General features: G+C 40.4%; 1 protein-coding gene across 1 annotated transcript in view; it reads left to right on the top strand.

Moving 5' to 3' along the window:
• Window positions 1-22,982, top strand: part of nalcn (sodium leak channel, non-selective) — a 69,141-nt gene that overhangs the window by 32,981 nt on the left and 13,178 nt on the right. Inside the window, exons 14-20 of the mRNA XM_087173529.1 lie at window positions 338-505; window positions 4,462-4,653; window positions 6,271-6,408; window positions 6,975-7,049; window positions 20,836-20,972; window positions 21,695-21,836; window positions 22,001-22,074. Of these exons, the coding sequence (XP_087029655.1) occupies window positions 338-505; window positions 4,462-4,653; window positions 6,271-6,408; window positions 6,975-7,049; window positions 20,836-20,972; window positions 21,695-21,836; window positions 22,001-22,074 (926 nt within the window). The remainder of the gene's footprint in view (window positions 1-337; window positions 506-4,461; window positions 4,654-6,270; window positions 6,409-6,974; window positions 7,050-20,835; window positions 20,973-21,694; window positions 21,837-22,000; window positions 22,075-22,982) is intronic.

A 22,982-nucleotide genomic window follows, 5' to 3' on the forward strand; every position in this document is an offset into this window, starting at 1 on the left:
ATATCAAAAATAATATTACATACATACAAGTCATGCCTTCAAATTTGCATTTAAGTAACAACACAAACATATTATCAGCATGCCGAGTGGCTCCTTTCAGAGTGGTAGAATGTATTATTAAATATATGATTGGATTATTATTATTATTATTGGTTCATTGTCACAGTAAATCACAGTTGAATTTTATAAACTCGTCATCATACGACATTGTTGTTCACTGCAAAGGAGCTGATTACCTGTATCCAGTGTGGTTTACCTTTGTGCTGTGGGAGATGTAACAGGATGTGACAGGATGTAAACGCCAACACCGATCTCTACTTTCTTCTTTCCATCCCAGGTTGCTTTTACTGTCTTATTTGACCTGGAGGCTCTTTTGAAGATCTGGTGTCTCGGCTTCACTGGCTACATCAGCTCCTCTCTGCACAAGTTTGAATCTCTGTTGGTGGTGGGCACAACGCTGCACATCTACCCCGACCTCTACCACTCCCAGTTTACCTACTTTCAGGTATAAATACACACGTACACATGTTTATGCCCTTGCAGGAATGCATGATTTCATAGACATAAATAAACCCCCCTTCTATTGTGAATATCAAACTGCATCATCCACACCTGAAGAACAAAAGCTGTGAATCATTTGGTGCCATTTGTAACCTGTGATCATGCACTGAATGAGGACAAATCAATCTCTCCTCTGTGTACATTATTTTTGCATGTGAATTCCTTTGTTTCCTATACATTTACGTGTGTGTGTGATCTAACATCCTCCAAGGTGTGGACACGTTTTTATTAATTTCACTTCCTAGTTTTTAGACACTTTTTCCGCTCACAACAGAAATACAAAATCACCTGTGTATATTGTGGCAATGACCCACGTGGCAATGGTGGCATGTAGGTGTAATGCTGTCATTCAGGATTAAAGTTTTGGTGCTATGTCCAACGTTTAACCCCTGTGACCTTCCTGTAGGTAGTACGGTGTAGCTGATGAAAGGCTCTGTGGACAGTTGATAGGAAAGGGCTTCTTGATGTGTCTGTAATGAGCCTTTACCAGACAAGCTGCCCTGATCCTGTCTGACTCTCTCAACAGCTGTCATCCACACATGTGCAAGGCTTACATTCAAGCAGTCACATACAAACACATGTACTGTAGCAGCAGTCCACTGAATTCCTGCTCTTTGATAATATTTCACAAGCCTTAATGCTTCTTAACCAAAGATTTAATGTTCAAAATTTTCCAAAACAATAGTGTTTTGTTGAATGTTTTCTTCCTTGCAGACAATCTTTTCATTAAAGTATGAAAATTACAGACACATGAAATTTGCTTCAGCCAGGTTATCTGTTCCCATAAAAGACCTATATCTCTATGCCTTTTTTCAGTTTTGCATTGTAAAGCACTTCAAGTTTTTATGTGCTTGTGAGACCCTCCATTATCTATTATATCTATATCTATTATTATTATGATATTAGAGTTTGTTTGTGAACCCTGTGAGCAGTATTGTATTCATGAGTTTTAAGGTAAAAATGTAATGATGTAATGTATCACCAACATTTAATTTGATTTAAATTGGAAATATTTTTTTTAATTACATTTCAGGGCTGTGTGGTGGTCTATATGTCATATCTAGTAGCTAAATATTTGACTTTATGCTCCTTGCATCAAACATAATGGCATCAATGACAATGACAAAAATGATGACTGTCTTTGGTTTTATCTAGAGTTGTTCTGATACAGATACTAGTATTGGAAATGCCTCTGATACTGCCTAAAATACCGTATCAGGTATCAACAAGTACGCAATTCTATGCACAGATCTAATACAATGTAATTTATTAATATAGTGTGAGAAAAGTTATTTATTTCAATATTATTTTTTTCATGATTGTCAAATTAGATAATAAAAGAAAGATTTTATGGCAGGATTTAACCTGAGCCATGCCATACAACAATGATAGCAGTCATATCACATCTACATAGGGTTAGCAGTATACAGCTATTAAACATTTTTTTAACGCAGTGGTTTCGGATCAGTACTCAATATCAGCCGATAAACAAGTTTGGGTGTTGGATTCAGTATCAAGAATTTAAAAAGTTTGCCAGTAGATTTCTTTAGTTGTGGCAATGCCTCACTTGTGTAGTTGTGCACATTCCCATCAGTTTTTTCCCGAAAGCAATTAGTCAATTCTGCCTTTAGCTAATAAGCTTTTCTTTATGAGCGAGTGGAAGTAAATGCCTCACTCATGGGGAAAGTATTTCTCTGTCACTCTCCCTGCTCATGTTTTTCCATGTAGATCTTACTTTAAGCTGGTGACATTTAGTCACAAGTGATTAACCTTAAGGCTCTGTGCTGGAATCAGAATTGTGTCCTAGCCACAGGAGAAGCGACTAGGCTAAGCAATCATTGAGTGTCTCTGTTTTTTTATTTTTTTATTTAGTTATATCCAACCACTGCTAAAGGTTAGCCTTACCAAATGTGTTTCAGTCTGGACAAAATGTCACACGCTTTAGACCCCTACTTAGAGCCCTACAGCTTTGACACACACACATAAGCTTGGCAGAACGTTTTTTAATCAGCCAATGGAACCCACCTTGACACTTCTGTCTCAGTGTGTTCAGAATTACAATGACTTCAGTAGCAGCACAATTTAACAGTCCAGTCAATTTATTCATTCACAGAGCCAGCCAATTGTATAATTTTTGGACATTTCTGGTAGGGATGCCTGATCCAATTCTGGTTATTGGTATCTGGCCAATATGGGTTTAAAATGCTGGATTGGATATCTGTGACAGTGACAATGTGTCACATTAATTCAATTTTATGTTAAGCATTGCTTTGTCTCGCATGAGGCTGGAGCCAGAAGCGCACATATGCAGCGCAGCTAGAAAGCCTTTCTCTGAGCGTTGTTCCTAGTTAATCACTGGTAGCAGACACATGGTTTTGATTCAGCCATGCAATGGCATCCTGTCATTCATCTGTTATCTTCTGCAGATCTGGCCCTGAGCCTGAACTGTGGTTGGGATAACCTCTGGTAAAAGTCATTTGTTTTTTGCACATCACATGAAAGAGATTATAGTCAAGGTTGCACATGACGTCTGGATTTTACAGTCCTCTCACAGTCACATTTGTTTCTTTCATTTAGATCTGAAGAGATCAAATTTTAAAATATATATAAATATAAAGTAAAGTATGTTTTTTGTTGTTCCTCTTCAACTGCTCCATTCTCTTCCTTCATTTAATCTTTTAATCTTGCACTTTAATGAGATATTATCTATTTTATCTGTGTTTTTATACTGTTTTCTTATTATGCTTTTGACTTCTATTTTTATGCTTCTTTTCTTTCTGTTGAACACATTGAATGACCTCTGTGTATGATAATGAGCTATACAAATAAATTTGCCTTTTCCTATATTACATGGAAAAGAATGATCCCAATAATATGTTTCCATGTAATAGATTGGCATGAAGCAATGTAACATTAAAGTTAAAGCAAAAAGGATCACTATGAGATCAGTACTCCGTATGGACTGATACTCAAAGTCCTATACTTGGTATCATGTCAGGAGAAGTGATATCGATATCGCCACGGTGGTATGTGATTAGAGCTCTGCTGATTTGCTGCAAAATAATAGATAGACACAACAGCATTTAGAATAATATATTTGATAATATAATATATTTAACTATATTTTTCTTATGTCTATTTCAGTTCCTCAATACTTCACTGATCTTAGGCTGGAGACAAAAAGAAATATAAGCAAAGGATGAATTTTGCTGCAATGGCCTCATGTCCTCTGTGAACTTCCCCTCTCACGGTTTGCTTAGCTCTTAGCCTCAGAGCTTGCATCTGTTATAAAATGGATAGTGGTCATCATGGTCTGTCAGGAGTAGAAGGTAGTGTCTTCCCATCCCATCTGTCATCATGCTGTGAGTGTTATTACTGTATTTGCTTAATGTAGGTTCCCTTTTAGAGCAGCGTCCCACATTTGTCTCCTCTCTCTTTTTTTTTTTTTTTTCCCTGCTGCATATCTGGGGAATGAGCAGTAGCCATTCATTTGGCTTAGAGATGGATTCTAAAGAAAAACCTTTGGCCAGTGGCATCACAGTGCGAAGCTCGATCAATAGCCACTCTCTGGATCCCCGATCAAAGCCTGACCAAGATGCATTACCTTTTGGGGGTTGTTGTCACCACAAGCAATTTGGGGACTAAGCCTGTTGACAGAGCACAGTATCACTGCACCTTCACCACTGGGTCAAGATCAATGTTCTCCCTTTTAAAATCAATACGTAATCAATGTGCTTCCATGTTTGCTTTTATAACTCTGATATTTATTTTAAACTGTCTTTAAATTACCACCTCCTGCTCCCTTGGGTGTGGATTATCCTACTGTTCCAAAGGCCAACATGTGCACTGTTTAACAATGGTCACACAAACAGCAAGGTGTTGTGTTTGTTTTCCCCTCAGGTGCTACGTGTGGTACGTCTGATTAAGATTTCCCCAGCGCTGGAGGACTTCGTGTATAAGATATTTGGTCCAGGTAAAAAACTAGGCAGCCTGGTGGTGTTCACGGCCAGCCTTCTCATCGTCATGTCGGCCATCAGCCTGCAGATGTTCTGCTTTGTGGAGGAGCTGGACCGTTTCACCACATTCCCCAGAGTAAGAAATCCCTCACACTCACCCTAACACCCAGAGAACAATCGGAATTCTTTTGATGCATGTTGTTAAGGAAAATGAACATGGTCTATTTATGAAAGTGTCTTTGGATATGATCGTACCTTTAGCTACTTTTTTAAGTTAGGGTACACATTTTTATATTCATTTTTTAAAGTAAAATTTGCCCAAATGAGTCACAGCAAAAGAAAAAAAGAAAACTCCTAAGTCATATTGTTAGGCACAAAAATATCTAAATACATTCTGTTTTTAACTGGTTAACTTTTGCATGATGTTCTTTTCTCACTCTATGTTAATAGCAGGTGGGAGCAGTTACCTAGTAGCAGGTAACCAGTCTGGACTGTGATCGGACTTCTTTTCATTGTATTATGCAGGGCTTCCTGTGAGTGCCTGCTGGCTATCAGATATCAACATGTTCTTCCTTATTCCCCTAAAATGCTGCAATTTGGACTATTTTTATTCTCACTTTATTCAGTTTAGATTGCATTCTTACCCCTGATGCAGTGCGGCTTGTTTGGAAATGTATGAAGCCAGCATTTTCAGGGAACCTCCGCTGTAAGAGTCACCTAATTTTGAATAGTAGTGTTTTCACCTCCGAGTAAACTGATCCAAACACACCTGGCATGAAAATGTTAAAACGATTTCTTCTCAGGGAAACATGAAATGTAATTTAAACTGCGAGATGCAGGTAGTATTTAAAATACACCACATAAAAATTTCGAAATTCATATGAGTTGGTCCAGAGGGGACACCTCAGACAAGCAATGGGGGTCCTCCAGATGTTGATGATGGGTTGCATGATGGGTTGACAGATGTGTGGAACCTCCTTTGATTTCTAAGTGCTCATGAGCTTCTTTCTCTCTCATTAGCCACATCTCTCCCTCCTCATTTTTTTTTTTTTTTCTCCCTTCCAACATTTTACTGATCCCAGGCACAGCAGGACATGAACGGTTGCTCATAAACAGATGCCACTTGTATGCTGCGTTACCCTTCTGTTTTCTCTCTCTCCGTTTCCGCAATGCCTGTGCCTCATACACACGCACACGACGCTCACACATCATAGTAATGATGTTTGGCGGTCTCCCCTTTGGGCAGACCTGTTGCTGGGTTTATCTTTATCTACAGTGACTGGGTCATGGTAGCAGGTGGGAGGGGCTGGAAGGGAGGGAGGGGGCTGCTGTCTGGAGGTGAGATTCTAAGGAGGAAGCGCAGGCGTGCCATTTGACTCCAGGGGCCACCATGTCGCAGCTGGCCATTCGCTACACCTTCATCTGACCTCTAGCAAGTATATGAGAAGGAAGCAGAATAGAATAAAAAACAAGGGGCTGTCTGCTGCCTTCCTCCCTTTGCTCCCTGGTTTATGTTTAAAAATCTCACAATCACGAGCTAGAACAAGATGGTCAGACGGGGATACGTGCATCAGCTGTGTGATATTTGCTCTCCTGTGAAAAAGCATGGTTCAAATATCAAATCTGTCTGTTTTCACTGTGTAATTTCCTCCCTCTCTCTCTTTCCCTTTCTCCTCTGCTTCCACTTGTACACTCAGCTGCCCTCTCTAGCCTTTTACCTCTCTCACTTTCTCTTGTGCTTTTCTCCCTGTAGGCATTCATGTCCATGTTCCAGATCTTAACCCAGGAGGGTTGGGTAGATGTCATGGACCAGACCCTGGTAGCTGTAGGTCATATGTGGGCTCCGGTAGTCGCCATTTACTTCATCCTCTACCATCTGTTTGCTACCCTGGTGAGGAACTTACTGTGCTGCTTCAACTATAGAAGTCAGATACATTAAAGAGACTGTTGAAATGTGGGTTTTTTTTGTTATGGTTGCTTTAAGTACATTGTGTATTTGCTGCAGTTTTCTATTCAAACTCCTATGAAATTATTTTGGTCGGTAAAAGCAGCTTAGAGGAAAGTAAGTGGCAAAAGCATACATGAACTGTTTTCTTAATGCATTCAATTAGTGCCCCCCTTCCCCTTCAGTGTTCTCTCGAGTGGTACATCTAATCACAGTTAATCAGACTTGCAGGCGTAAGAAGTGCTGACATTTCAGTGTTTGGCCCTTTGATATGGGGAGCCATCAGACAGCACAGGCAGTTTCTGGATGACTCACACCTCAACCCAGACAGAAAGGACGTCTTCCAGGACAGAACAAGCAACAAATACAATTACTGAGCAGACTCTGTACTTTTGAAAAACTTGTAAATTTTTTTTAATTATTTATTATGATGGTTATCATGACATTAACATATTATAGTGTGTTCACACAGGACATATGTTCTTATGAGCCTCCTCTTTGTTGCATTTTAGATCCTGCTTAGTCTTTTTGTGGCTGTGATCCTGGACAATCTGGAGCTGGATGAGGACCTGAAGAAGCTCAAACAGGTAAAAAGCTTATGTACATTATGTGCAGGGACTGAACAAGTTCATATTCAGATTGATAATTGCGATCATTATCTGGGAATACAAACAGTTCATTTATTCACATATACAGCATCGAACAAAGAGAAGTAGTTAGTGGTTTCCTAGTGCAGGAGGCTTAGTTTTCACTGCATGATTTCAACTTCAGCCAAGTTAGACAGAGTAAGTGCTGACAAATCTGCCAACCTTTAGATGATGCGACTCAGCGCCTCCCAGAGCTCCCAAACCTTCTAACTACTATGAAAACTAGGTGTTGCTGATATAAAGACAAACTGCTTTATTTTCACCGGAGAAAGTAACTTTTGGTGGAAAGTTTAGGAATTTAATTTAATTCATCCATTGCCGTGCCAGACTGCAGAGAACAAAGCTCAAATTGTGGCATGACATTGCCAGGCTAAACCACTGTGGCTTGCTGATCAAAATGTTAACGATCCTGCCTGTTTTTTTTTTTGTTTTGTTTTTTTTGTAATATTCTGTGCCTTCAAGTGTGTTTTATCATGAACTGGTTATAAATGAGCCACTAACAACCTATTGTTAGTGGATTTTTTTTATTTTTTTATTTTATGCATTGAGATGTTCCATTGTAGCTCATGGAAGTTATTTTTTATTAGTTCATTGCTGTCGTCTGCTCATTTCTTGTTCTCAAACATGATGTTGAAATTAACCAATTTTGGGAACAAGCAAGCTTCCAATGCCGAAATGAAGAGTTCCAAGGCAACAATTGTTTCAATATGTTGCCTTTTCATCATGTTACATTTATTGGTTTTCTTTTTTAATATCTGACCTTTTTTTAAGATGGGTAGTTGGTGTCATTAAAATAACTGTTGGTAAGCTGCATAGTGTATAAATTCTTCCTGAATTTGGAAAGCAACAATGGATTTGCTTTTCCAGTAATGTTCTCATATAAAACCTCTTTTTTTTATTGCGCAAATAAAAAGTTAGAATAAGAATAGTGAAAGAGCAAAATGTGAAAGTTTACATGCGTACACATTTCTCTCCCCGTGATCTGAAGTGCTGAATGATTTTTGTCCTTTTCTGCTTGTTGTTTGCTGCTACATTTTAGAGTAGCAGGGTTGAATTATGTGACCACATGTGGGCAGGGCTCTGACTAATTTCTTCATTCTCACCTTGTTGGGGCTTTTCTCTAGAGGGTTGAGTAAGTGGGCAATTAACTTTAAAAAAAGAAGAAAAAAAAGCCAAACCCTGTTGTGTGAAAAAGCTGGCACTTAACACACACCAGGCCTCGGTGCTCGTCGCTGCTCAATGGGTGAACCTTAATAAGCAGTTTCTGTCATCAAATGCAAATGAAGTGGAGCTGCAGACAAAGTTCTACAGGGAAACTGCTTTTTGAATGGTCCCAGACAGAGAGTTGCATCCATACAATGCCATCCCATAAATTAATTAGTCTGTCTGCTGACAGAAACGCTGTACATTGTGTGGACTCGTAGCTGGATGGCAAGTCTCAGCTTGCCTGGACAGGTTATTTCCCACCCACAGCTGAGTGATTAGACGCAGTGACTGTAAAATTGCCTATTTTACAGGTGCTTCAATCATGGATACAGAGACAGACTATAAATAGAACCATAGATGCTGATAACCCTCCCACAAGAGAGGGCTTCTCTAAACATGGCACAAGCCCAATGACATGTCCAACCTTTCTATAAGAAATACACACGTGGGCTGTGAGAGATGAGAAACCAATTACTGTGTATGTGATGAATCATCTTTGCCTGCTGTTTGATGAATGACTTCATTGAGCTGGTAATGTTTGTTATTTGTCATTAATGTGACTTGTGTCCATGGCAAGCTCTTTAAAAAAAAAAAAAGAGAAAAAAAATGACCATACAGAGAAAAACCTAAAGACTTAAAGTGTTTCTTTTCAGCTCGAAAACGTTGTTGTTTCAGTGAGTGTTGTGTGTATGGAGAGGATATCAATCAATATTTAGAGTGAGAGTTTGACACACAAAAGCCACGTGTGTATTCTCCTCCTCCCTGGGACATTTTTTAATTGTTTGTTCTTCACAGTTGGCTGAGCACACTGTTCAAATTATTTGGAAATAATGGAACAAAAAATTGAAGCAGAATAAACTATTCAAAGAGTGAGTTAATGCAAATTGTAGAATTTTGTCTGATGGGGTGTGTGTGTGTGTGTGTGTGTGCGTGTGTGTGTGTGTGTGTGTGTGTTTTGTATGGAAAGCGGAGGGATGCTGCACACATGTTGACAATAAAGGGAACATGTGTACAGTTGGTGGCATAAATAGTGGCATTTATTGACTAATGTGTCAAAGTGAGCAAATCTGAGCTGAATTTACTGTTAAGCTGAACCTTGAATTCGTAGCTACCGTGGAGAAAAATATGTTTTTTGAAGTTGTCGGTGACAGTATATAATCTCCCATCCCCCCATCGGGCTCCATGTGTGTCAGAAAATCAGTTTATAAAACCAAGCAAACATGTCAGCTCCTCATTGTATTTCATGAAAGACTTGAGGCATACAGCACGTGTGTGGTTGCAGGTGTGCCGGCGGCGTCTTTATGTGTGTCTTTGGTGTGTACGTGTCACGTTGAAATGAAAATTCACATGTGCAGTCAAGCTTTGAGCGATAAGGCCCACCTGCGCAGCACAATTATGCATGATGATAGTGAGCCATTCTTCAAATTGTTTTCTATATACAATATGTTGGTAGGTGAATGCCAATGTAATGTCTGCGTCACGTTCATGATATGACTTTAATATAAAAAAAAATAATCACAATCAACATTTAATGAATTAATTTATTTAGTGTTATTTAGTGAATTTATGAGCTCCATATACAATAGTTCTCCTGATCATTAACCCCATGCACAAATATAATATATAGCATATATGTCCCCATATCAGCAGTGATGTTGCCATATATGTCACCTATAAGTGGATATATCATCATCACATATATACATCCTCTGAATATATGAAGATATAAGTTTATAACATATATATATATACATACCCATAGTAAAATTTGTAAATGTATGTATATTAAAAATCTCTATATGATGAATTTGTTATATGGTATAATATGTTGTGACCATACGTTAATGATATGTATTTAATTTATATATGCAAGTTTATTAAAACAACATCTCACTCTGGGAAAGTGGTCTCAGACTTTTGGAGTCTACTGTATATAACATCAATATATATGTTGACAGGCTTTGGGATGGATATACTGTATATTTGCATTACATATGACTACAATATAAGCATACATACATAAACATACATATTTGTATGGATTAGACATGTTATGTCAATATATGAACTTGTTTCAACTTCTAATAGGTTTCATATATAATTTTTACATATGTTTTTATGTTATATGTACATATACTTCATATATGGAAATTCAACATATGTACATAATATTACATTTGCGTATGGGACCCCTGGGAGCTTCCTCTCTTAAGGACAAACAGGGTGTAAAGCATGCACATCCAAAGGGACTTTCACAGGTGCTGGATCAAAAAATTAAACTGAAGGCAAAAGTCAGAAAGAGGATCCGAACACTAATAGCTCCCAGTCTACAGAGATCTTCGTCAGGCAGTGTCAAATCATCATTACAAAGCAGATATTTATATAGACATTATATAGATTATATAGACACAAACAATTTCATCACAAATGTGATTGTGATCTACATGATTGAGAGTCAAACTGCCCTCAGCCTGAACCAGCCAGAGCAGGGCTGGACAACAGTGTCTGATCCTGCCACATGGGGGATGGGGCATGCATCAATAGAAAAGACACAAACAACTTAAAATATTGATGATGGTCATTTGACAGTGCCTGAAGAAGATCCCTGTAGATCGAAGCATTGCTTTATTAAAGTTGCTGGGAGCTATTACCGCAGCAGACAACAGCTTCCTCTCTTTCGGCATATCCCTACGCACATTAACAATGTTGTTCAGCCAGCCAAAAGTTTGACCGACTCATTTTGGGAATTCATTTTACTTTCAAGCATGATAGGTCAGCAGCATCCTGTTTAGAACAGTCCTGTCATTAGGTAGAAAAAATACACACCTTCGAGGCCAAATAGTGTGTTTTGGCTGCTGGCATGTGCAGAATCACATTATGACTCAGAACTAATGTGGTTCAACAACATCAACTACATAAATGTACGAGTCCAACAGGCCCTAAAAGACCGTACTTAAACAGCTTTTATCTTGAGTTTCAACTTGATGAAATTAGTGGCAATATTTCTCAAACTCCCACCCATCCGCTCCAATCTGCACCGTTATTGCCTATATCTGTGCTCAGTGGAGCAGTAATGAGACAGATGAGTGTGGATGGCAAGTTACCAGGCAACACTTTTTGGTCGTCATCATGTCATCAGCAGGGAGGGTTTACATTTCCACCCGTCATTCCATGAGTATAAGCTACTTTTCTTTGACTGTTGCCATTGCCAGGTGTGTGTGTGTTTGTGTGAGGCAACAGAACTACTGTGTCTGCCCATGTTGCCTTATTGATGATGACATCATCAATAAGGCATGTAGCTAAAAAAACACCTGTTATCGTTTGCATACTGACTGCAGCCCAGCCTTTCAGGGGAAAGAGTTGCATCCTTCAACCTCGACAGACCATGTGTCTCGCTTTGGTTTTTTCAGCGTTTCAGGTTTGAAACGCCAGATGAAGCCTTGTGGGTAGTCACACTGTCATCATGTGGATCAGCGTAAGCTTGCTGTGCTGTAATATCTGGTTGCTTTAATGTTGTGTGATGTGAGCTGTTGGCAAGTGAAACAGTTCTGAATCTTTGCATTGTAATCACAGCCTGAGAACGGGAATCAAAGTTATTTGTTTTCGGCACATTGACACACACACACGCAAACGCACAATGAAAACAAACAAAGAGTGAATATTAATAATAAGCAAAGCGAGAGTAAACAGGGCTGCAGCTAATGGACAACTGATTTACTCCACCTGATGAGCCGAGAGCACAGAAGTATCAGGAATTTCTTAATGACACACACACACACACACACACACAATCAGGTGTGCGCATGCGTCTCTGTATGCTCCACTCATCAGTGTTGATTAGGATAATGCATTTATTGCGTGAAATTAGGTTTGCTAGAAATTTTTAATGAAATGAAGCCTTGGACATGAGAAAGGTAGACAGCAGAGGAAAACAGAAGTGAAGGGAGGAAGTAGAAACCCCCCACCACCACCCCTTTTTCCACACAGACACACACCACTTGTGTTTCTGTTCATAGCACAGTCGACCTAAACATATTTTCACTACATTTTAGCATAAAAATTATTATACACATACATATTTATTTAAAAATCTGAAACGCATGAAATCGAAAAAATTGAATTTTGATCAGGAAACAGACATAAAGTTTGGTTTGAGATGGAAAGAGAGATTGTCGTAAGTTATTAGGACTTCATGGTGGAGATGCTTTCTCTGCAGGTGAGATAATATTAGGATTATAATATCAGAGTTTGTACAATTTGGTGCAGATCCAGGTAATAATCCAGATCAGGTGGAAGAAAATGTTGAACCCACATAACAGACAGAGTTGCACTTATTTTTAATTAAACATGCAATAATAAAATTATACAGTAGTGTTAGTTGCTACATAGCAATGACGCTATGTAGCAACTCTACGCTACACAGCTGTAGAGCTATTCACACAACAGGTAATAAAACCATACTGCATAAGGATTACAGACAATATACAAATGAAGCTGTACTTGAGAACAAAAGACATGTAGGATTGTTTGGCCTTGCAACAAATATCTTTTTTTTTTTAAAGATATTCGTTAGATTATAACATTTATTTCATGGAATTTCTCGGACTATATTTGCTAACAACTAACACATTCCTGGACATAATTCATGACAAAAATTGTTAAAAAATCCTTTACAAACATCACAGCATATGGAGAGTTCAAAGTGAGATAGCACCGCAGTAGTGGCGTCTTGTTTATATTCCTGCATCTGGGATTAGCCAGTATGTCACAGTAAAAGCACTATACAACATTTTTGATTGACTTTCAATCTGCTTCATTATATTTGTTGAATTTAGGGACAATGCATATCTACAGAATGTGATTTGGGCTTTGCTGCTGAACTGTTGGATGGCTAACACAATGAGACAGCACCTTCTGAGGGGACCAGTAATGGAAAGTTGTGTTTATTCTGAAGAGGGTGACATTTTTCACTTGCTTCTTGTTAGCCTCCTTTCTTATCCAAGGAAAATTATGATTTTTACTTTCCTTTCTTATGAACTTGCAGTGTAGCCTCAGTTGGCAATAATCATAGATCCAGAGACATACATCTAAAATGTCAAAGTACTACCCAGACACACCTTTTTCTATCAGAGGAAAATGACAACAGTGGGTCCAATAGCTGTGTGTGATTTGAAATACGAGTTTGTCTATTGGGTGCTGTTGCTGCCCGTTATTGCTCTGCCTTCATCTACGGTGTCACAGGTCGGTGGGCTTTGTGATGGGAGAGACTGATGACCCATCTCCATCCAACAAATCACTCCTGCCCACAGAGCAATGTCTGCAGGACCAGGGGGAGGTGCAGTGGAAGGGGAAAATGTTTATCCTGTGCCAGTAGATATCAACTAAATAGAAAAAGGTGTTTACCCCTAAGGGCAGGGATGATGATGATGATAATGTGTGTTTGTGTGTGTCTGCGTGTGTGTGTATGGGTATGAATTGTCAGTGGTGATTAATCTGTGTGTGTGTGTGTGAGTGCGTGTGTGGTTTTTGTGTACGCACTAATTTTTGCATTCCCGTGTGTGTGTTTGCGTGAAAGTAGAAACGTCTGGTAATCAAACAGGTCCTCAGGCCAGGTAGATGAGTCATGAGGAACGCATTTGGGAAACTGTTAAATAGGAGCAAGTGCAAAGGTAGGAAGAGAGCGAGAAAAGCTAACAGCTACCTCCTCTCCTTCATCTACAGTCTGTTTACGTAATGCATGCAGACAAACAGACATTTGAATCCTCTGCGCATTGAGCGCTGAGACCTCTCACTCAGTCTTTGACATTTTTTTTATTCTTTCTGTCTTTCAAAGTGTGCCAGATTCCTGTAAGCAGAGGGTAGAGGTGGAGCTGTGTGAGTGTTCAGTCTGTAGGGGATATACAATACTGTATATGCTCTATGTGCACAATAATGGCTTTCCTGTCTGTGATTATTTGTCCCCCCTATTAACATTTCAATACTGGTGTGTCTTTGTAGTTCTTTAGGCCATGTTATATACTATTTATTGTGACTGGGAAAATGGAAGCACAGCCATGTTCTTGACCCAAAGCCAGCCACCCCACACACACAGTCACACACAGGCAGTAGCTTTGTGATGGGTCTGTTTATGGAATAGAGCTTGACTGAGGGGACAGTGAAACTGGTTTTTAGACTGATGTGAAGTTTATACAACAACAATTGAGATGATTTTGACAAATTAAGTAAGTATTATTTCAATTAACCAACATGAGGAAGTCGGTGGGAAGTTGTAAATTTCAGTTTTGATACTTTTTTCGGTGAATCACACAGCCCACTCCTTACCATGTAACCATGCTGTCCGAAGCCTACTATTCAGAACTTGAATTATGATTTGTTGTTCAAGGATTTATGGCTGGACCAGACAGTATGTGTGTTTTAATTGTTTCTCCTTGTACTGCTGATGTCTATATGGGCATCAGTTGTGGTATGATGGATGATGATGGATGACTACTCTCTCAGATGCCCAATATGTGAACTGTTTGGCAGACACAGTTGTGAGGGAGGGTTTACCACCAAATGTACATCTTTAACGAAAGACTATGGGGAGCTCCACAGACCACAGGCAGAGGGGTGTGATGTGGCACAGAGGTAATCAGATTGCTGCCCCCAGTGTGTCAGGCTTGTCAAAGCTGGCGTGGAGAGACGCGTGGCAGTGACAGTGACAGTGTGTGGTCCTCAGTTGAGTTGTGTCTATCTTCGTTCCACATTTGTCAGTCGAACAGAGTACGATCGGGCGTAGACTGTGAAAGATAAAACGGGAGAAGGAGGGGGTGGGTGAGGGAGATGGAGTGAGTGATAGAGGTGGAGGAAGAGATAAACGTGGGAGTGGAGGAAGAGGAAGGAGGACAGGGGGAGAAGGATGTTTACTTTGGATTTAAATGAGTTTTAAGATGAGTGGTTACTGTTTTACGGCTGTGACAGGAACATACAGTGTCACCGTGGCGACAGAGCAGCGATAAGGGCTCCTCACTCCAAATAACACCTGACTGTTTCCTCAATATTGATATAGGCGTGTGGCACATATGGGGTGGCGTGTTCGTACGTGCGCATTGTGTCTGCTGTGTTCTCTCTGCTACAGCCACCTTATACGAGAGAATTTAGTTTGATCAAATGCGTTATGGAGTGATTGTATTATGGCTTCCCACCAAGGATTTCATTATTTATGAATTAAACTAAAAGCCTGTCCTCCATTTAAGTGATTTAATGGACCAAGGACTTTTGGGGATTTAGGGGGATATAGGTGAAGAAAGGCGAGGAAGACAGAGGGAGATGAGGAGAAAAGAGCGTACCCCTTGGAGAATCCCAATACAATGTGTTCTTATCTTTCAAATGTCACCTTCAGTTTTCTATTGGAAGACACTCCAGGCACTGTGCTCCTGCCATGTTCTAAAACTAGCATGACACACACACACACACACACACACACACACACACACACACACACACTGCAATTACACAGGCACAGGCACACACAGACACAGAAATGACATCACCTTTGTTTGAAATTATTTTGAAAAAGAAATGTAGTTGGCTTTAAATCTTGTGTTTGCACTTGGCTGCAATCACTCTCCGATTATTGTTTCTCAAGTTGTTACTGTACGTTTTTAGTAAAACTTTCAGTGACAAACATGTTGCAAAAAAAATGGAAATGAAGCCTAACATGGAGGCATACTGAGGAATGTTTAGCAGCCATTTAAAAGCATTCGGACTAAATTTTAGTCTCATATTTTGTGCTCATGTGAATTTTGCATTCATTTTTAACATTACAAATATGTTGCTTTTATTTAAACAAACACTTCAGTTGACATTTTAGCGTTTATTGATAGAATGTAGTGAAGACAGACACACGACGGGAGAGACAGGAGACATGGGGAAAGGGAGGGGAATGGCATGGTATGGAGTCTTAACCCCAGGCTGCCTCATCAATACGAGACCTGAGCCCAAAGGCACACAGCTGGACGCTATATAGTTCTAGATATTGAGATAATGGTATTAAGAGTATTTGCAGTTGTTTTGGGTGTTGGAGGAGGCTATTAGAGGTTTATGGGCTGTGTGGCTTTATAACAGCTCCACACCACGGCTCATTACCCAGCTAATGAGAGGAGAAGGGTGACCCTGCTAACTCGCTCTCAGTTCTTTCCACCCCTGGGTATTACAGCTGGACTGGCCCGAGGCCAGGGGAACCCAACCAAGACTTAACGGGATGTGGAGTGTAAATAGGTTTGTATGCATGACAGGGACCACACATGCTTTGCGATATTTATGTACAGTGTGTCCCTTTACATTTTTCATGTTGGCATAGATCATGGATGTGATTGTTGAAGGAGCACAGATTCATGAAGAGAGAAATGTTTTCCTCTGCTTTGCGGATAAGTAACCATGCGGAATGATGTATTACACAAAGATTGTGTCGTATTATTCCATGATCACACACATACACACTCACATACGCGGCTGTTGTCTGGTCTTGCTGGTGAATGGCAGGCTCTGATGTCTGAATGGTAAAATGTAGATGACTGTACTTACATCCTCGCTGGCGCTCGGCGGGTGTGTGTGGGCAGCAGTTTAGTGGGCGGCTGTTCATCAGTTCATCATTGTTCCATTGGCTACTTTCGCTGATATTCATACTCTATGTTTGCATGCCTCTGAGGCACTTTCCCAGGACTGATTAGAGAGTTTAGAGGGATTGCACAGTAGGAAAATGAATATTCACATGCATCTCAGAGTCAATCACAAAGTGCTTGTGATGTTTATGAGGCCTTGTGCTAAAATGCTGAAATGACCAGACTGCTTGAGAGAGATGAAAGATTGTGCCTGTTATTTCTTGTACTGCCATATCAGTGATTTCCAAGTTGTCAGCTCGTAGTTGGATGATCACTTGTTAAGGGGCTATAAGCATGGATAGCTGATAGCTTGAAATAAAGCTGTCGTGACAGCTTGAGTATCCTGCATGTAATCATATTATATGGAAGTATTACATGGAAGTATTAATACCGATCATTATGCAGGGTTTTGCTTCTTTGCCCCTGCAAGAGAAGAGCTTTTTCATTTATGTTAAATACTTTTGCTCCCAGCTGTTTTTCACCCCTACTTTATCAGACTCTTCACCCCTTTGTCTTAACTATAGCTGTGACTGAATTTGGTCTAATGCTAATGATTAGCATTAGTTTTTCTTCCCCGCGGCCTTGGTCAGGAAAGCTGTGGAAATCCTGGCTGGAAAGCTCCCTAGCTCAGCCGAGCCTGAAATTGGCTTGAATGGAGGAGGAAGCAGTGGCAGGTCACCTGAATGGGTCTCAAGGCAAAACACATTAGTCTCGGCTCCACTGTTACACCACTATACACTAAATCTCATCTGTGGCAAGCGAAGCAGCAGTTTTGATTTATCAACCACTGACTGTGACACAAAGGGAAACAGAGACATACATCCTACACACACCTACTGGCATACAGGTGGAATACACACACGACACATGATTGTCACACGTACACATACACTTGGAAATAACGCTCACTTTTAACACTTAAAACTGGAATAACTGCTTTTTGTGGCCACCTTGAGGCAGCTGTAAACACAGCACTGACATATTATTTATCACCTGATAAAGTTGAGCAAACTTGTTAGCTAATTCACACATCTGGCAGATAAAGAGCAACATTAGCATTTGGATTCATGTTTGTGTTCACGTGGCTAATGAAATCCAGATATGTCCAACGTCCAGCATACCGTACCTTCTCTTTTTAGCTGTTCTGGTCTCCACTGCCTCTTTAGCTCTTTAGCCAGCTGTTCTGTACCTTTGTCTGTCTGTAGCGTACAGTGTGTTTCTGGAGCCGTCCTGCTGAAAACAGACAGCTGATGAGAGCAGTGATAGTCAACCAAAGCAGTAAAGTTGCAAAATGTGAATCCGTAACAGCACTAAAAGCTAAAAGCTGAGAGGAATGGTGATACAAAGCAATCCCTTTCACCTCAGCTACAAGTAGTCATGTGATCCATTGTGTTGATTATAGCTGCTTTATTTAGAGTGACTGCGTTTAAATACATAAATGTGTATCTACATAATGCATGACATTAACATGTGTGCACTTTGATACCGGTGGAAGCAATTCCTCTCCTCTGATACAGCAACACATAAAACCAGAAATCAGTAGAGAACAGATTTCCCTCTTCCTGAGCTTGTGTCCATGTGTGCTTTATTGATCCCTTGTATTGACGAGACTGACGACGCTACGTGTGAGCACGTACAGTTAATAGTGATCTATGGCAAGTTATTGGTGTACCGACTTACCACATGAACCTTTTATGGAAGCGGCCTTGCATTATGTCAGTAATTAAGGAAACTATTTGTTTCGGTTGTACAGGGAATACTTCTCCTTACGTAGGCCTCCTGGACATTAATTTCCATGAAGGGTGATAGCGCTTCCCCAAACAAAAGCTTCTAAATGATCCATGGTACACTGAGCTCTGATTTGTTTTCCTAGGGTGAACTGAAATTAAATTCAGTGCATCTTTTGCTTATTTCACAGCAGGTGGGTCCCCAGACGCAGCAGATACTGTAAATAAATAAACAGATAAATTGAAGTGCATGAATAAACACGCCTCACTCACACTACACGAGTCTATTTATTTAAATATAGTAATAGTAATTTTTTTTTTTTTTTCAATGTCCAGGTCTGTTCCTGTCCCGTGCAGCTCTTCTTTTGGGGAAAAATAGATATATAATAAGAAGGAGGGATGTGAGATCAGTGAGGGAGAAAGAAGCAATGAGCAGAACCTGAAGCAGAAACTAAGATGTTTGATACCTGGGCAGCCTTGTATAACGAGATGTCTGTAGATCCTCACTGTGATGGAGAAGAACAAACTCTCTTAGAGGTGGAGGATGAACACAGACAGGAACAAAGGGCGATAGATGGCAGAGAAAGTTTTGATGTAACGGGATCCTGCTGCAGATAAGGGTGGAGAGCCTTGGCTAAACTGTACATCTCGCTGAGTTGGCCCAATTGATTAGGACCTTTGGGAGCAGTAGGGTCCATATAAATTCTGCACTGTATGTTTGTCCATGAGTGCGTGTGCTTGTTCGTGAATTTTTGTTTGTGTATTTTTGCTTAAGCATCCAAATGTACAGGTACTATTTGAGATGACTGCAGCACTTTCTGCAACTTCACCCAGAGAACTGCAGCACAGGAGAGAAGCCCACAGTTTTGCTCAACACATTTTTATTATCTGTTCTATATGGCTGACGATAGAGTATAGAAAGGGAAAGCTCACTGTCCTATTTATAATCAACCACTTAAGTTTTGTGTCGTTATTATTTTCCCCATACATTTCCTTCTGTTGACTTCTCTCGTTCACTTATTTTAGTCTCTGTTTCCATCCTATCTTTCCGTCCTGGAAGTCAGAATATAGACAGAAAGCCTAGGCAAGCAAATGCTGGTGCATAATTCCATCTTCACAGTATGCCACTCACCACTCACCCACTCAGGGCAAAAAAGAAACTCCCACGCTTTAGTCTGCTAGAAAAAGAAAAACGGATAGACAGATTTCCATTCCCTCCCTTTGTCAGGTTTCTCCTTCCCCCGGCTGTTATCCCTCAAAAAACGAGAGGCTGTTCCAGTCATTCGTTCGCCTCTCAGCCAGACAAGCGCAGACAGAGAATACCCATACACAGGAACAGAATGGAGGGACGTTTTCATTGGTAGACAGACGGTGTGACTGACAGAGAAACGTTCACCAAGCCCAGTCAATATGATTCACAGTGGTTGTCTGCTCCGCTTGATAAGCTGCCATTCACCATTGCACCAAAAGCAGTTCACTTCCAGGCCTAATCTGCAATGCATCAGGGGTTATCTCCAGGCACCCAGACAGAGAATACCTGCAAGGGAATTTCAATCAGCCTCCGCCATATGTAATTAAATGGAAATAATTGGTTTCTTTCTTTTGTCATCTTTTTATTTCTCCAGCCTGTGCCACAGTGCTCAGGCCTGCACACATGCACATTATTCTAACTGTCGCTACCTTTTCTTTTCTCCATTAACCACTCCAAAGTAATCTTTCTTTTTTTTCTTTTGTTGCTTTCTCCATTGTTTTCTAAAAGTAAGTGGGCTCTCTCCTAAATGTGGTGGTCTGTACTGTATGTGGTGTATGTGTGTTGTAGGTAAGTGTGTTGCTGCCATCATCAGGCAGAAACATAAAGCTGCACTCTTAAAGCTGAGGTAAAAACCTCTGCAATTCCTACTTTTCTCTGGCAACACCAGGCTTGGTTTCGTACTTTTTAAATACCAAGGGTAACTTCGTGCAGTTCTCAAAATCCCAAACCTTCCCACAACCTAAACTCAAGTTAACTGTGCCCGTCTTTCCCTTTATAATCCCTCTCTTCTTTATTCTCATCACATGGCTGACTTTACCCCTCTTATTGTATCTTGTTCTGCACTCCTGTACTGTGCATGAACTGACTCTCTCCCTCTCTCCCCCTCCTCCCTCTGTTAGCTCAAGCAAAGTGAAGCCAATGCTGACACCAAAGAGAAGCTCCCTCTACGACTCAGGATCTTTGAAAAGTTTCCCAACAGACCTCAGATGGTGAAGATCTCCAAGCTCCCGTCTGACTTCACTGTGCCCAGGATCAGGTACACTGTAATTTATTTTTTTAATATAACATTTAGTGTTATATCCTAAGAAAACAGTTAGATTGTCTTGTCAAAAGTGTTCATTAACTGATACATCTTATATTTCAAGCACCAGTAACAGTTATAATTTGGCTTATAAAGAAGAAGAACAGACCTACAAAAGCTCTAACCCTGTCCCCAGAGAATTGAGGGAAAAAGCAATGCTTCATTGAGTAGGGATTTCTAAGTTTATTACTGAAGCATCACAACAACGAGCAGATGTTTTTTCAGACATTTTCTATGCTATTGACATGATTTAAGGAAAGGAAAGGGGAAAACACTTCAGACGTATTCCCAGTAGGTGGTAACAGTATTATGCAAGAAGGCCTTTTGTATCTTATGCAGTGTTGAACAGAGAGCAGTTTTTAGCAGGAGAGCTTGAACTGTGTCCAACACAGCGGACCTCATAATCAATTTTATCATTTAGTTGCTGATTAGTGCACAGCTGGGTCCTTTGCTCTCCCAGAAATCCCCCTCTGCAGCCCATCTGCCGGGCTGCTGCTGCTGCAGCAAGTAGCTCCAGTGACATACTCTGCAGCTGAGTCTGCACCGAGATGGTTTGAATACTTACTGAACCACTGTGGTCATTCTTGCATCTTTACGCATTCGGATTTCTCCAGTTGGAAACCATGCATTAAAATTGATCACATTTGCGTGTATCTGTTGTTTGTTGTGTACTCCAGGGAGAGTTTTATGAAGCAGTTCATTGATCGGCAGCAGCAGGACACCAGTTGTTTGTTCCGGCGTCTTCCCTCCGCCTCATCCTCCTCCTGCGACCACTCCAAACGCTCAGCCATCGAAGACAACAAGTATATCGACCAAAAGGTACTTACACACTCGTTCTTTTACTAACTTACTCTCCCTCTCTCTTTTGCACACAATAACAGGAAGTGGATGTGAAGGAGTTTTTCTGTGATGTGTTTTTTGGATGATGCACTAAATTTAACAAACTTCCAGCTAATGCACTCTCTTTCTCTGTGGTCTCTCAGCTTCGCAGGTCAATATTTAGTATCCGAGCTCGTAACCTCCTGGAAAAAGAAACTACTATCAATAAAATCCTGCGGTAAGACACATCCTCACCTCAGCGCGATCTAAGAAGACATTGACGTTAACAATGAGCTGAGGTTGCTGGAACAAAGCTGTTGTTGTATTTATGGGCTGCTCCACAATGAAATGTAGTCATTGCATTGCCGCTGAAACAACAGATGTATGTAACCTGGTCCTAGATGTTTGAAAAACCATTTTTAATGGAGCTGTTTTTAAGTTTAACAGCAATTACTTACCAGTCTTGCCAAGAGCTTCTGCCATTTTTGTGTTTACAATACAAGAGGTTATAATACGCCCTCTGAGCATGATTCTTCCTCAGGGCAGACTAGACACTACAATGACTCGGTATCGGAAAGTGACAAAACTTCAATAAGAAAAGTTGTGATATAAATACAAGCAACAAACAAAAAGGTTTCTCTCCGCTGCTGGAGACAGCTCTTGGCGAGTAAAGGATTGAAGTTTGATGCTGTACTCGCAAAGTTTCCTCTAGACTGGTAAGTAAACTGCTGCTAATGCTAACGTTAGCTATGTAGCAATAGCAAAACTCAAAAAAAGCTCCTTTAACTCACATCTATAGACGTGTTGATCTGCAACTTTAATCTGCTCCTCACTTTTGTCCATTGGCTGTTTTCATAGGGTTTTGGGTTGACACCATCCTTGGAGACCCCAGCTAGATGTGTTTAGTATGCATCATCCACAGACATGAAAAACACAGTCTCTGTGTGGGTGAAACCAATAATGCGTATGCATATTAGATGTAGCTCTACCGTAACAGCACTCTGGTATTGTTAATGCTTCTCTCTTTCTCACGCGCACGTCACACACAGACACACACACGGACGCACTTCAGACTCATTTACTCTGGCGATGAAGTAAATGGATAATTTGCTGTTCAGCATGGCAGAGCTGGCACTAAGTGTAGAT

The sequence above is a fragment of the Seriola lalandi genome, unplaced genomic scaffold, assembly GCF_002814215.2.
Source record: "Seriola lalandi dorsalis isolate HSWRI2012SDOR001 ecotype SW California unplaced genomic scaffold, Sedor1 jcf7180002054248, whole genome shotgun sequence".
Classification (NCBI taxonomy): domain Eukaryota; kingdom Metazoa; phylum Chordata; class Actinopteri; order Carangiformes; family Carangidae; genus Seriola; species Seriola lalandi.